At 41.8% G+C, this 14,181-nt stretch overlaps 1 protein-coding gene across 10 annotated transcripts in view; it reads left to right on the top strand.

The window, feature by feature from the left end:
* Nucleotides 1–14,181, top strand: part of cpeb3 (cytoplasmic polyadenylation element binding protein 3) — a 100,726-nt gene that overhangs the window by 69,188 nt on the left and 17,357 nt on the right. For all 10 annotated transcript variants that reach the window (XM_078223506.1, XM_078223508.1, XM_078223502.1 and 7 more), the window contains 3 exons: nucleotides 6,392–6,510; nucleotides 7,219–7,333; nucleotides 11,196–11,377. In XM_078223506.1, the coding sequence (XP_078079632.1) occupies nucleotides 6,392–6,510; nucleotides 7,219–7,333; nucleotides 11,196–11,377 (416 nt within the window). The remainder of the gene's footprint in view (nucleotides 1–6,391; nucleotides 6,511–7,218; nucleotides 7,334–11,195; nucleotides 11,378–14,181) is intronic.

The following is a 14,181-nucleotide window of genomic DNA, read 5'->3' as shown; positions in this document are numbered from 1 at the left end:
CTTGCAGAATCCTCCACTGCAACTTAGCTGTTTGACTGGCATTTGGAAAACCGTCTCTGGGGGCCACATGGAAGGGCTTTGGGAGCTGGATGCAAGCTGAGGGTTGGACAAGCCTGTCCTAGGTGTTGGGTTTGCTAGTCGGGAGGTGTTGCTGAAGAAGCTTTTCTGTGGTGTACCCCATGGATGATACGCAATGCAGCCACAATAAGTCGTTGGAAAGGATGAATTGTTAAGCACGTGGTCACGGACTGATCAAGTGGGCTCAGTGGTGTGCTGCGGCTGCACTCAGCCAGGTAAGTAAGGAGTATTCCACCACACTCCTAACCTGTGATTAGGTGGTGAGAATTTGAAGAGTCGGGAGGTAAGCCAGTCACCAAAAAAAAAACCCAGCCTCTGATGTGCTCAGATAGCTTGGCATTTACGTGGTTGATTTACTGATCAGTGGTGATTCCCAGGATTTCTATTGACAGAAATCCAATGGGCAGGCAATAGTGGCAGGATGGTACATGGCACAGAGAACCTGACAAAGGCAATTCTTTGTTTAAAGTGGATAAAAAGCAAATTGCCCATCAGTGAATCACAAATGGCAATTGTGAAGCATTTTCTTACAAGAAGACTTTTAGGAACAGTATTTGACAATTAACTTAATATTTAATATGAATATTTTCCACAAAACAAAGATGGAAATCTTTAATAGCAAGATGTCAAATGTACCTACATTAGTTTTAAGGATGGATGTTGATGGGGTAAATACCAATGGCTGATACATTGTCGAGCATCTGAACAATAAACATTCATCTGACTGGGTTGAATGTTGGCTGTTTAGGAGTAGGAATTTGAATAGATACAACATTTTGTTTTTGGATTAGGTAATTTTATATAATTGTGTTGTGTTGAGGGATGGAAGCTCTTTGATTTATATGTTGGAGAAATTAATTTTACTAACTAAAATTCTGGAATGTTTGTGCAGCTGTAATCTAAATGTCATTTAAGCTGACATTTGAAACAATAATTGAGTTTATTAACATTTTGCTGAGGCAGAAATCTCCATTGGTTACTTGGGCTTGATTCTGCCTTGTCAGACATGTCTGCTGTGCTTGTTAATCCTGATTTGCACGATGACCAAGGTCAAAAATATGGCACCGGTAAATAGTACACGTAAACAGCAAATTTGGTTTATTATGAATGAAATTTGGATAGACGGTAAATGTTGGACAAGACAACCGTACTAAATCCTTCAATATTCCACTTCATTTAGGAATAATAAATGCGTGTTTCCTTCCCAAACCTTTCACTTGGATACTCAGCAATAAGCCATTTATCGCCAAAAGTGGAGGCTATGTCTCAGCAAATGTCACTTTATAACTGAAACTAGGGAATAGCAGAATAGCCAGTGGAAATATTGTCAAACCTGGAATTGGGAGCGCCCAGTGTTGAATAAGTATTCTATGCCAACCAGTATGTGTAGAATAGACCATGACTGGCAATGATTTTCTCTGTTCATTTGGAAGGGCATGCATTTGCACATAGTGCTGGCATCAGTTTATTTGTCCATTTATTGTAAGTTTGAGATGTTTCTAACACACTTCAGGCACTATACATTGTTCAGTTATGTTTCGTTCGTCTTTATATATTTTTGTACAATTTTGTTTCCCCCAAAAGCAAGAACACATGTAGTTATTTCCTACTCTGGTAATCTGGGAAGTTACTGTGATGGCCAGACGAGTAAAACAACTTTTAACAATGATTACTAGGACTTGATTGACCTTGGTGACTATTTAGGCTACTTCACCGTAGGGAGCTTGAGTTGTGGTCTTAAAGACAGGTCAGACTAAATGATCACAATGCTTGTGGTCCCCAAATTATACAATATGTTTGTGAGCGTATGTAATGATGTAATATCACATTGGAGCAGAATGTTGACTGGAGCTCCACAGGGATTAATGTTTGGACTCTTGTTTCTAATCTTTTAAATGATCTGAATATCGAAACAATCGACTTGATCAAATAGACGGTGACAGTCTGTAATGCCTGAAAACCTGTGCCGAAATCACAATGTGCAATTAATCTACACCCATTGCTTTCAATGCAGGCAGCGCACACTTTATGCTCCCTGCTCAGTACTGTGATTATCGCCAGTGCTAACCGTGCTGTTGAGCAGCTGCATGTCTCAGCAGGCAACCCAAAATTAAAAAGCAAGCACCTGTTAAAACTAGTCTGCACTACTTAAAAACAATCTGCAGCTCTTGTAATGATGGGGGAGGGGGAAAAGAAACTTCAGGAAGACAGAGATTGGTCAGCAGCAGACGAGTGACAATGCAAATTAATATGCGGAAGTGCGTGCTAATGCCTTCAAGGGAGCAACATTAAATTTTAATTTAAACTCCATGAAAGGTGTTAAGGAACAGAGGTACCTGGGAGTACAAATACCAGTGCACTGGTAAATATACACACAATAGGCCCAGTGATATTTTGGGTGGCACAAATAACCAAAAGTTTTATTCCAAACCACACACCATCCTGACTTGGAACTACATCACTATTTCTTCACTGTCGCTGGATCAAAATCCTCGAACTCCCTACCTAACGGTGTGTGGTGTACCTACACTACGTAGACTACAGCACCTTCAGAAGGTGGATCACCACCATCTTCTCGAGGGCAATTAGAGCGAGGGACAGCAGTGCGCTCATCGCAAGAATTAATAGAAAACCGGGGTGGTGCATTTGTGGCTGAGACAGATACTGGAAGTCGACCAACAGCTGATTCTGACTGGGAAAGACGCTAGAATTGCCCACCATGTGAGAGAATGGACTCCAAGATTTTCCAACACTGCATGAAAGCCTTGGTCGAAGAGGTGCAGAGAAGAGATGTGTTCTATCCACAGGGAGACAGGATGCCCTCTAGAGAAACTCTTCAGAAGGCGATGACACCAAATAGACATGGCTGTTGATGCCAGGGGTCAAGCCCAGTGACCTGGATGTTCAATGACCTCACACAAGTGTCAAGATCAATGAATGTGTCTACAAATGTCACATCCCACCAACTACATAACTAGCCTCAGACTCTGCTCAATTATTTCACTCCCATCACTCACCCACTCACAATCACTTATCAGTCACAACTTGTACTTCATATTCATCATTTCAACTTACCCTCACATACTTAGCACTGCTGCAAGCCTCACCCGCTTCTTGCACAAACTGCAAGCTATTCAATGATGACACCCTCTTCACGCAAATGGATTGTGCCAACTCACTGCCCACTGACACACTTTCTTCTTGCTTGCAAGACGAGATGACACATAACTGGAAGCAGCAGGTGCTAACCAGCAGGGGTTGCATGCTTTTACTAGTGGCTGCGAGGTCAAGATTGAGCGATAGTGTTTCTTCACCATCCCTATCTTATCCTTTCACCAACTGTTGGCCAGGTTACAGTTCTTGAGTAGCTGAAAGGAGAAAGACATACAGATAGTGGCACTATGAGGTAAAAGGGGCGAACGCCATACTTGCACCATCTGCTGCTTGTAAATTAAAGATTGTGGCTGAAGGGGAAGTGGGATGTGACGATGAGGATTGGCTGTAAGGATACAGTCATCCTCTAACAGTTTCAGTCCCACCACTGGCCACAAACTCAGCAATGGCTGATCAAACAATGGTTAGTCATTGCCATGGGGATACTGCGTGAACTTCAGAGGGCAGCTTAGAGACAGAATGTGCACATGATGAGTCAGCAGCCGGGGCAGGGTACCGTAGGTTCCAGTTCTTAGAGGGCAGGATTACGCAGGAATTCTATTGCAGAGGACACTGAAGAGTTCTTTGGGGCAACATTCAGAAGGAGGTTGACGGGTATGTTACACTGGTGCCATGTTCTGTATGCCAGCACTGCATGAAAGCCTTGGTCGAAGAGGTGCAGAGAAGGATGCCCTCCAGAGAAACTCTTCAGAAGGCGATGACACCAAATAGTTAATGCAATGAAACTCCTGGAGAGGCAGGGAGCTGGTAGGAAAAACATGGCTCTGTATCAGCTGTAGGTTCATTGTGGCAAAACCTACTTAAGCTTCAGCAGCTCAGCCAATCTTTCCACAAGAAAATTGATGTACTTCATTCTTCTTCAAATGACAATCTCCATGCTTTTAAAACAAGTGTTAACCTTGTTAACACTAACTGCTGTGTGTCTAAATTTGCACTCGTTAAGTATTTGGACAATGTGGCAAAGCGATTAAAAATGGTATTGATTGATGATACAAAGCAGTCGAATACATGACTGTAGAAGTAATGCTCCATCTTTATAATACACAGGTCAGACCACACCTGAAAATTCTAAAATACCGTGGTCTCTGTACTACAAAGAAAAGGTTGTTACATTGAGGAAGAAAACAGTAAGGATAATAACAAGGAAATGAGTTGTGAAAATGTGTGTAGGTCAGTGGTGAGGCCACACCTGGAGTACTGGGTGCAGTTTTGGTCACCTTGCCCAAGGAAGGACATACTTGCCCTACAGGGAGTGCAACAAAGGTTCACTTGACTGGTTCCTGGAATGAGGAGATTGTTCTGTGAGGAGAGTCAGTGAAACATATAACATTCTTAAGAGGGTGATGGGATAGATGTTGAGAAAATGTTGCCACTGGCTGGGGAGCACTGGGTAATAGTCTCAGACTAAGGGGTTGATGAGAAATTTCTTCACCCAAACAATTGTGAATTTTTGAAGTTCTCTATCCCAGAGAGGTGTGGATTCAAAACAAAGGATGATAGATTTTGGGGTAACAAGGGAATTAAGAGATATCGGTATAGTATGGGAAGGTGGACTTGAGGTAAAAGATCAGCAATGATCTTGATGAATGGTGGAGTAGGCTCAATGGGCCAAATGGTCTACTCATATGTTCTCAGCCCCATCATCTCTCCAGTGATTGAATAGGTGAAACAATGATCTGAAGCTAAGGTTAGACACATCCTCATCTGCTGCTGCATCTTTTGCTTTTCCTCAAGCATGAGGAGGCAGGAAAGGTTAACACTTGTTTTAAAAGCATGGAGATTGTCATTTGAAGAAGAATGAAGTACATCAGTTTTCTTGTGGAAAGATTGGCTGAGCTGCTGAAGCTTAAGTAGGTTTTGCCACAATGAACCTACAGCTGATACAGAGCCAGTTTTTCCTACCAGCTCCCTGCCTCCAGGAGTTTCATTGCATTAACCATTGATGTATACTGTTGAACTGAGTTAGAGCTTTGCAGTTGAGGTAGATACTGGCAAAATGGTTATGTCACTGGACTGGTAATCCAGTGGCCCAGGCTAATGTTCTGGGAACGCAGTTTCAAATCCCACCACAGCAGGTAATAAATCTGGAATTAAAAGCAGGTTTCTGTAATGGTGACCATGAAATCATCATCAATTGTCATTAAAAACCCATTCTGTTTTATAAATGCCCTTCGGGGAAGGAAAGCTACCACCTATACTACTTTAGGCCTACACGTGACTTCAGACCCACAACAATGTGTTTGGCTCTTAACTACCCTCTGAAATGACTTAGCAGGCTACTCCGTTCAAGAGCAATTCAGGATGGGGCAACAAATGCTGACCTTGCCAGCAACGCCCACCTCTCATGGAAGTTAGTTCAATTAAATTTTGACTAGCTGTCCTGCTTTGCTTATTCATAGAAAGATGGGTCAGATGCCCTGACTTGTGTATTCTTGTGTGATTTGAAAACTGATTTTTCAAAGAACTGATTCACTCCAAAAGATCTTATTAAACAATTTCAAACATCCACTAAAATTTACAGAACTGTTCATCAGTTTAAATCCAACATATGCAAACTTAAAGTTTATAAAAAATGAGAATGCACCATTGATTAGCCCTTTGTTTGTTGTGATTGGGTTAGATTTCTGTGCAATTACCTCTGGATTTGTCTCTCTGCACAAACTCCAGTGGTTTAAAATACCGTTCTTATTAGTCTGATCCACACTTGGGTTTAATTCACTTGTCATATTGTCCGTGGCAACCTCCACTGCCCTCATTTATAGATGTGTCTACAGCCTTGCCTTATTCGCTTTGTCACATTCTCTAACTCTGCATCATATCCCAGACCTTCCAGTCCTCCATCATGAAGCTCTTGGGCATCCTTGCCTCCATCACTTGGAGGACAAGCATCTTTTATTTTGGTACCACCCTCTGCTCACTGAAACCTCTTTGCCTAGATACACTCCTGCTATTAAAAATGTAATTTAAAAGCCGATACACGCTATTAACTAACTCCTTAAGACTGCAACACTGTGAATTTCTCTGAAGCACCTTGGGATTATGGTGAAGAATTATCTAAATGTAAATTATTGCTATTTTTAACTTATCTTCTACAACAGGCTTGCTTATTTTCCTTGTAATTGTTTTATCCTCGTCGTAGGTTACGCCTTCCTCCTATTTCAAGAGGAAAGCTCTGTGCAAGCTCTGATAGATGCGTGTATTGAGGAAGATGGAAAGCTCTACCTGTGTGTTTCAAGCCCCACCATCAAGGACAAACCGGTAAATGGATCTCCAGCTTGTTTTAGCTCGCCATCTGTTCTCTTTGTCATTTCATGAGCCACCTAACCTGGGAATTATTCAGCTGTCTTTCCCTCAACCCCCTATCCCCCCCTGATGAATGCAAATGCATCCTGTATCATTTTGATTATCTATTTACTGATGGATCTTTTTTATTTTCAGTAAAATCTAAAGATTGGGTCTTGGGAATTAGTTAATAAATGGCAAGCTGCATAATTAAGCCTTTGTTTGTCGCTTTCAGAGCAGTAAGCAAATACAAAGCAGCCTGGTATTTGTTCCCTGTAGGTGATCGCTGTATCAGCTTTTTTTTGTTGACTAATTGTGTCCTAATCCCCGGCTTTCTGCAAAATAAAAGGAGGTACACAATGATTGCTGATTTTTCATCAAACCCCAGCAGTTTTGTAACACTTTTGTGTCCCTCAGAGTTTTGTAGTGAAGCGAACCTAGCAATTTGAAACAAAGTCCAATGCTCATTTTCAAAAAATGTTTTATGCTCATTCCTTTAAAATGGCCAGGCAGATATTGTCCTGTGCTGACTGACTGCGCCATTTGCAAATTAGATGACTGTAAATTAAAACTGGAGCCTGTTACTACAACATCTCATGTTTGCTCAAGCTGCTTGGATTTCTTGTATTTAAAAAAAATACTTCCTACCAAAGCTCATTCAGCAGCACCCTTGTTTCTTTAAAGGTGCAAATTCGACCATGGAACCTGAGTGATAGTGATTTTGTGATGGATGGTTCTCAGCCTCTGGATCCCAGGAAGACTATTTTTGTGGGAGGAGTTCCCAGACCTCTTCGAGCTGGTGAGTGAAAATGAAGTGAATCATCAGTGAGAATCTAAAGTATGATTCCAAAACTGCATTGTTTGCGCTAGTGCATATATATATGCATTATATATGAAGGCATTTTGTCTGATGTAGGGAGGGTAAATTATTTCTGAGGCCAGGTTCTGATAAAAGGGTCAAGGATCTGAAACATTGGCTGCGCCCCCCCCTTCCCCGAGGTGGAGCAGCAAGCTATAGTCCACCAGTGGGATCTTCCAGTCCCACCAAAGTTAATGGCAATTGCCATGGCTCACTGCTGGAGAACCCACCGCAGGGGATCGATTGCGGCAGGACTAGAAGATCCTGCCAGCAGGAAAGGCTGGAAATTCCCACCCATGAATTATATTTTCTCTTTACAGATGATGCCTGACCTGCTGAGTATTTCCAGCATTCTGAGGCTGGGTGCATGCTAAAATACAGCCTAATATTGATATTTTGTTGGTTTCTCACAGCCTTGAAGCGAAAGGTTTTAAGTTATAATGTTAACTGTATTTAACCCTTATCCCCAAAGAAAATAATCTATGATACAACATGTATCATATTTTCTCAGAGGATCCTTCTGTCATATTTGTCTTGTGTAAAGATTTATTTTCTTTAAAAGAGCTTACAACCACTCTTAATGGGGATGATGGTCCTAGGTGTGGATGTATTAGAATCATAGAATCCTACAGTACAGAAGGAGGCCATTCAGCCCACCGAGTCTGCACCGACCACAATCCTACTCAGACCCTATCCCATAACCCCATGCATTTACCCTAGCTAGTCCCCTGACACTAAGGGGCAATTTAGCATGGCCAATCCACCTAACTGCACATCTTTGGACTGTGGGAGGAAACCCACGCAAACACGGGGAGAATGTGCAAACTCCACACAGACAGTGACCCGAGGCTGGAATCGAACCCGGGTCCCTGGCGCTGTGAGGCAGCAGTGCTAACCACTGCCACCATATTATTTGGGTTTATTGGATAATTTCTGCCAATGCACTTGCCAATTTTTGAGAATAAAATGAGGACATAATCGCAGAGGTAGAGTTTTACTTAAGTCCAATGAGATTCCCATCTTTAGAATTTTGGTGGTGTGTACAAATTTTAATGTTGGATACAAATGTAATCTTAGAGTTGTCTATTCCTGTTGTATTCTTCAACTTTGAAAATTGTTTTCAATTTAATGCACTCATTGTGGAGGCAGTCGCAGGATCAGAGCCAGCATCATTCATATTTGAGCAGTGAACATTCAAAAGAAACTGTGAGGGGCTACTTTATTCAGCCAAAAGTATATGAGAGATTGAAAATCTTAGAGCAAAATCTCAGTGGCAAATTGCAGATTGCAAAATATATCTCGCAAACCTTACTTTTATGAACCCATTTTTGTTTTTTTTTAGTTTGTACAGTTCGGGTCGGGACTGAGGGGAGTGGTAGGGAATAAGAGATAGTGACAGAGTGAATGGAGGAGGAAGGGCTAGTGATGGAAAGAATGGGAGGGGAAATTGTGGAATAGTGACGGTGGGGTGGGGAAGGGGTAGTGACAGAGGGAAAATAGAAGGGTAAAGAGTGGTGACAGCGAAATGGAGGCTAAATATCTTTCTAAAATTACTCTAATTCAATTACTTTTATTGCAGGAGTGGTGTTTGAGGCAGGGATGAGCTTAGAAGTTATTAAAGGGAGACAATGGTGCTGATGATATTTTCAGATGAGGGGCATTGGAGAATGACCATTTTCTGTCCCCACCTTCACCAGCTGCACCCGTGAAAATTTTGCATTTGACACTATACTTGGATTTCAATGGCATTTTGTAGCCTTATAATTCTGCTTCCAACCCTAAAAATGTTTCCAGATAGAGTTGTGTGTTTATACCATAAATAAATGTTGCTGCAAGGATTACAATACAATTTTACAGAGGCCGGTTTATTTCTTTGGGAATCGAATCCCAGCTCTCATGTTAATCTGTGAAGAGAAGCTTTTTTTTTTAACTGCACGCACCCAAAATAACCTCACCCCACAGCATATTTTACATTCACAAGAGCTGGTCCAATAATATCACTGTGATCCCTGGGGGCGAGGAGAGTGGGGCAGGGTGAAACGCTATCCTGGGACCAGCATCGTCTACTCTGGTGAAAAACAAAATGTTGATATCAGCTGCCCCAGCTCCCTATTTAGCGCTGCTTGGACAGATCTGTTCCCTCAGTTTGAGATAACAAATGGCCTCCTTTGTAAGCGGATGCCAAATTTGGAATAGTTCCCTGCACAGGAATAATGAATGTTTACCTTTAGTTTCTCCCGTTCTGCAATTGGAATGTTGACCTAAAATATATCCATACTGGTGGATTCAAATCTAAAAGTATGTCATTCTATTGTAAACAAGTCATTTATGTAATGCCAAACATAAAATCTTGTTTTTGTTTTCCATTCTCAACAAGGTAACACAGCTATTCTCCCTGTGCTTGTGGCATTTATCACTTTGTAAATGTAGCTTTAGAAACATGTTTACAAATGCAGAGGGGGAAATTATGGTGTTTTCGAATAAAGGCCATATTGTATTTAGAGAGGTACCTTGTATAAAATCCGCATTTGGGTGAGTTTTGATTTGAATTGTTCAGCAGGTTTGAATTTTTTTAGATCATAGAATCCCTACAGTGCAGGAGGAGGCCATTTGGCCCATTGAGTCTGCACCGATAACAATCCTACCCAGGACCTATCCCCATAATCTCAAGCATTTATCCTAGCTCGTCCCCCTGACACTAAGGGCAATTTAGCATGGCCAATCCACCTAACCCGCACATATTTGGACTGTGGGAGGAAACCGGAGCACCCAGAAGAAACCCACGCAGACACGGGGAGAATGCGCAGACTCCACGCAGACAGTGACCCAAGCCGGGAATTGAACCTGGGTCCCTGACGCTGTGAGGCAGCAGTGCTTGCCACTGCCGCCATCTGGATTAAATCTGGATTTTCTAAATACTGACTCAAAAATCATTGCATTGCACACTGGTATTGTCAGTTTCACAAAACTAGAATAACTTAATTTTATGATGAAGGATGACTTGCAAATTCCAAACGCTATCTAGTTTTCAAAAAGGAAGTTATCGGGAGCTGGAGTTATTTTTATTATCTTTTCTCTTTCCCAAATCACTAAATATATTTCATGTCTATATTCACGTTGCTGCAGTCATTCAGGAAACTAGTGAAGATAGTATAGTCTACAACCACTGCCATGAATCCTGTTCGTCTGCTCCCATGTCAAATTTTCAGGGCACTTGTTTGGACAGAAAGGGCAATGGACATAGTTCCTTACCAAATATTTTTCCACTTCTTTTTCCTTTCCATCACCCCGCTGAGACTGGAAGAACTCGTGCCCTTAGGGAAGACAAAGAACAAACAAGACTGAGAATTGAATTTGAGCCCTCATGTGAAGGATGTTGATGTTACTCTTGCAGTATTGCAGAGTGTCTGTATTGAGGCCTGACTAAACGATCCCAAATTCCGTGTAGCAGCTCTGTATCTTGAATTTGAATCTGTAAATTTTCGAATGTCCAGCCACTTTGTTGAAACTATTTAAGAATGAGGAATTTTTTTTAAAGGACTCTCTCTGTTTCGCATCACATTTTGTTCTCAATTTTGCTTTGATTATAATTGATGAATTATGTCTTCCAATCTGATGAATATGTGTAATGAAAGAAGTTCTTAGAAGGTGTATAAAAGAAATGGAAGGTTTTTAATTATGAATGTAATTATTAGGTCCTTTTACAGTAGTTGAGAACTAGGAAAATAGTATTTTTAAATAATGCAGTTTGCGTGTGGAAACGATGGTCTTTTTAGCTTAGGATTTTGCTTTTCTCTTGCAGTTGAATTGGCTATGATCATGGATCGGCTTTATGGAGGGGTCTGCTACGCGGGCATTGATACAGATCCTGAGCTGAAGTACCCAAAGGGTGCTGGCAGAGTGGCTTTCTCCAATCAGCAGAGCTACATTGCTGCTATCAGTGCTCGCTTTGTACAGCTCCAGCATGGAGATATTGATAAACGGGTGAGTGAATTGTTGCAATGTCAGCTGATTCATGGACCCCGTTACAGACAGGCGGGTTATTTGGGTCTTTGGTAATTGGCATCAGTTTGAGATAGATTTCAAAACAAAGTCTTTAATAGTGAAAATCTGGAGGGATTACGTTACTGCAAGTTTCTGCAGGCCATTGCTATGAGTGTCATTTCAGTAAATACTGTGATTCACTGATTTTTAATGCGATAGTTTCTGTTAGTGGAGATTTCTGGTAAGGATGTCTGTTTTGTTGTCCTGCAGGAATAATTTAAAAATGCTCCTTATAGAACCATAGATTCCCTACAGTGCAGAAAGAAGCTATTCAGCCCATCGTCTGCATTGACTCTCTGAAAGAGCATCTTGCCCAGGCCCAACCACCCTCCTAGGACTTCATATTTTTATGTATATATCAGATTTCCTGTAATGTGGGTCATGGTAGGCAGAGGATCCACTCTGAGCACAGGGACATTGGACCACAAGTTACCGCAAAGATAACGTGAAGGTAGCAGCATTCACTGGGCTGAATTTTGTGTCTCCAGAGAGCATGTTTCCCACAGGGAGGGCATGTAAAATGGCATGGGCATCCATCCCACCAACTTTCTACTCGCCCCCAGAATACAGGGGACACCATGTTAAAATGACCATTGGATCAATTCGGCTTCTTATCAAGCCAGTTGATCCTAATAATGTGCTGTCCATACTATAGTACATTTGGCATGGGCAGCAGGTTGGGAGCAGGGAAGCCCAACTATTAACGTAAAGGGTGGGTAGAAGTGGGTGGGCTGATCACAGGGTGGCCCCCTGGGTGCTCCACTGCCCCTATCCCTAATGCCCCAAACCCTTCTGGCCCATGACCCTGGACCTACATTCTCTAGGGATCCTAGGCCTTGGGCTCCTCTCTTCAGTTCTAATCCCAGTTCTAGACTATTGGAGGTGCCAGTCAATTTGATTGATCAACATCTCCAAAGGGTAGAATTTCTGCCCCAATGAGGGGCAAAAGGTTCACTCAGTCCTTGTTAATGAACCCCGCAATGCTTTGTTGTTACTGGGCAGCTCCGCATGAAGTCAGCCAGCCTCATACTGACATGGTTCCTGGGGAGGAGGGGAGCGTTCCATCCATTTGCCCCACCCACCCCTTCCATATTATTCAGCTCCTGTTATTAATGCAGAATTCTGACAATTTCAAACAATTGCAGATGAGCAGTTAAACACAAGTCCAGGATGCATTGCTTTTCCGTTAGCTATGTAACAATGGCAGCTTGTCGTCTGGATCTCCATTTAAAATGTATTAGAACTGTTTGTAGATACAGACTAAATGCATCACAGAAAGTTGGGGCTTGTCCATTTCAATACCTTTTAAAGGTATGCTGAGCCTTATTTACTGTCACCCAACTGCTTTTCTGTCTTTTACCCTCTCCTCCTTAATGCAGTTTATCTTTTCCTCATTAATTCTGACATCCAGTACTCGAGCAAAAATATCCTCTTTACTTTGAAGACAAAAGCCATCATCTTTGGTCCCATTACAAACGTTATTCCCTGGCCACTGACTCCATCCCTCTCACTGGCAACTGTCTAAGGCTGACCCAGATTGTCAGTAACCTTGGTATTGCATTTGACCTGAGATGAGTTTCCAACTGCATCTTCATGACATCGCTAACACCACCTATTTCCGACTCTGTAGCATCACCCAACTTCTCTTCTGTCTCCTCTGTTGCTGAAATCTTTATCCATGCTGTTGTTACCTCTGGACTCAAAAATTTCATTGCACTCCTGGCTGGTTTCCCACACTCTACCCTCCATGAATGTGAGGTCATCAAAACTCTGCTGCCCTTTTCTTATCTCTCAAGTCCTGTTCTCCTTTCACCCTGTGCTCACTCACCAACATTGACTCCTGGTCAAGCAATGTCTTGATTTTAAAATCCTCATCCTTATTTTCAAATCTTTCCGTGGCCTTGCCCCTCCCTATTTCTGTGATCTCCTCCAACCCCACAAACCTCCAAGATATTTCTTCTTCTCAATTTCTGGTCTCTTGTGCATTCTTGATTATAATGGCTCTACCATTAGTGTCCGTGCCTTTAGTTGTCCAGGAACCAAACTGTGTAACACCCCAACCCTGCTGAACCACTCTAACCAAGCTTTCTTCTACGTTTTGTCACATACCTCCTTATGTGACTTGCTGTCGTGTTTTGTTTTAGAATGCTCCTTGAGATGTTTTTATTGCATTAAAGGCATTATATACGTCAGTGTTGTTGTCGAGAAATGTAAGGGTTCTTGTCAGAAGTGTAAGACACCCTTAGATGATGAACACCACTGGCTAACATGCAATCATCTTTCAAATCAGCAATGAGTTTGAATTTGAGTGCAGTCAGGGGCATGTCATAAATTGAAGTGATAATTAACTTTAGCTGCTGCTTTTATTTTCACTTCAGTTTGATGAATGGTTTATGGATTTACCAATCCCGCCCCATCAATAAGTAGCATTAGAACATCATTAATGTGTTAGTTTTGCAGAGGTTGTTTTCTTTATGTTGTTGTTCTGCTACTTGTACCAGTGAGCAGCTGGTCTGATGCTGCTACTTTGATTAAATATAGATGATTTATAATGCTTGGGAATTTGAGATGGAAAAATGGATGAGGACAGTTTCCAAGACCACAAGTGCACCTTTTTTTCCCCTCTTGTCTGTCCTGTTTTCAAGCTTATTTATTTTGCATCGAATAACACACATTAATTGTCCAAAGTAAAATTTCTAGTTTACATGCGGGTGGAAAATCCAGGGCTAGAGCAGATCATTAGG

This window comes from Mustelus asterias, chromosome 11 (genome assembly GCF_964213995.1).
Source record: "Mustelus asterias chromosome 11, sMusAst1.hap1.1, whole genome shotgun sequence".
In the NCBI taxonomy this organism is placed as follows: domain Eukaryota; kingdom Metazoa; phylum Chordata; class Chondrichthyes; order Carcharhiniformes; family Triakidae; genus Mustelus; species Mustelus asterias.
The sequence above is the reverse complement of the archived record's forward strand: the minus strand, read 5'-3'. Positions and strand labels throughout refer to the sequence as shown.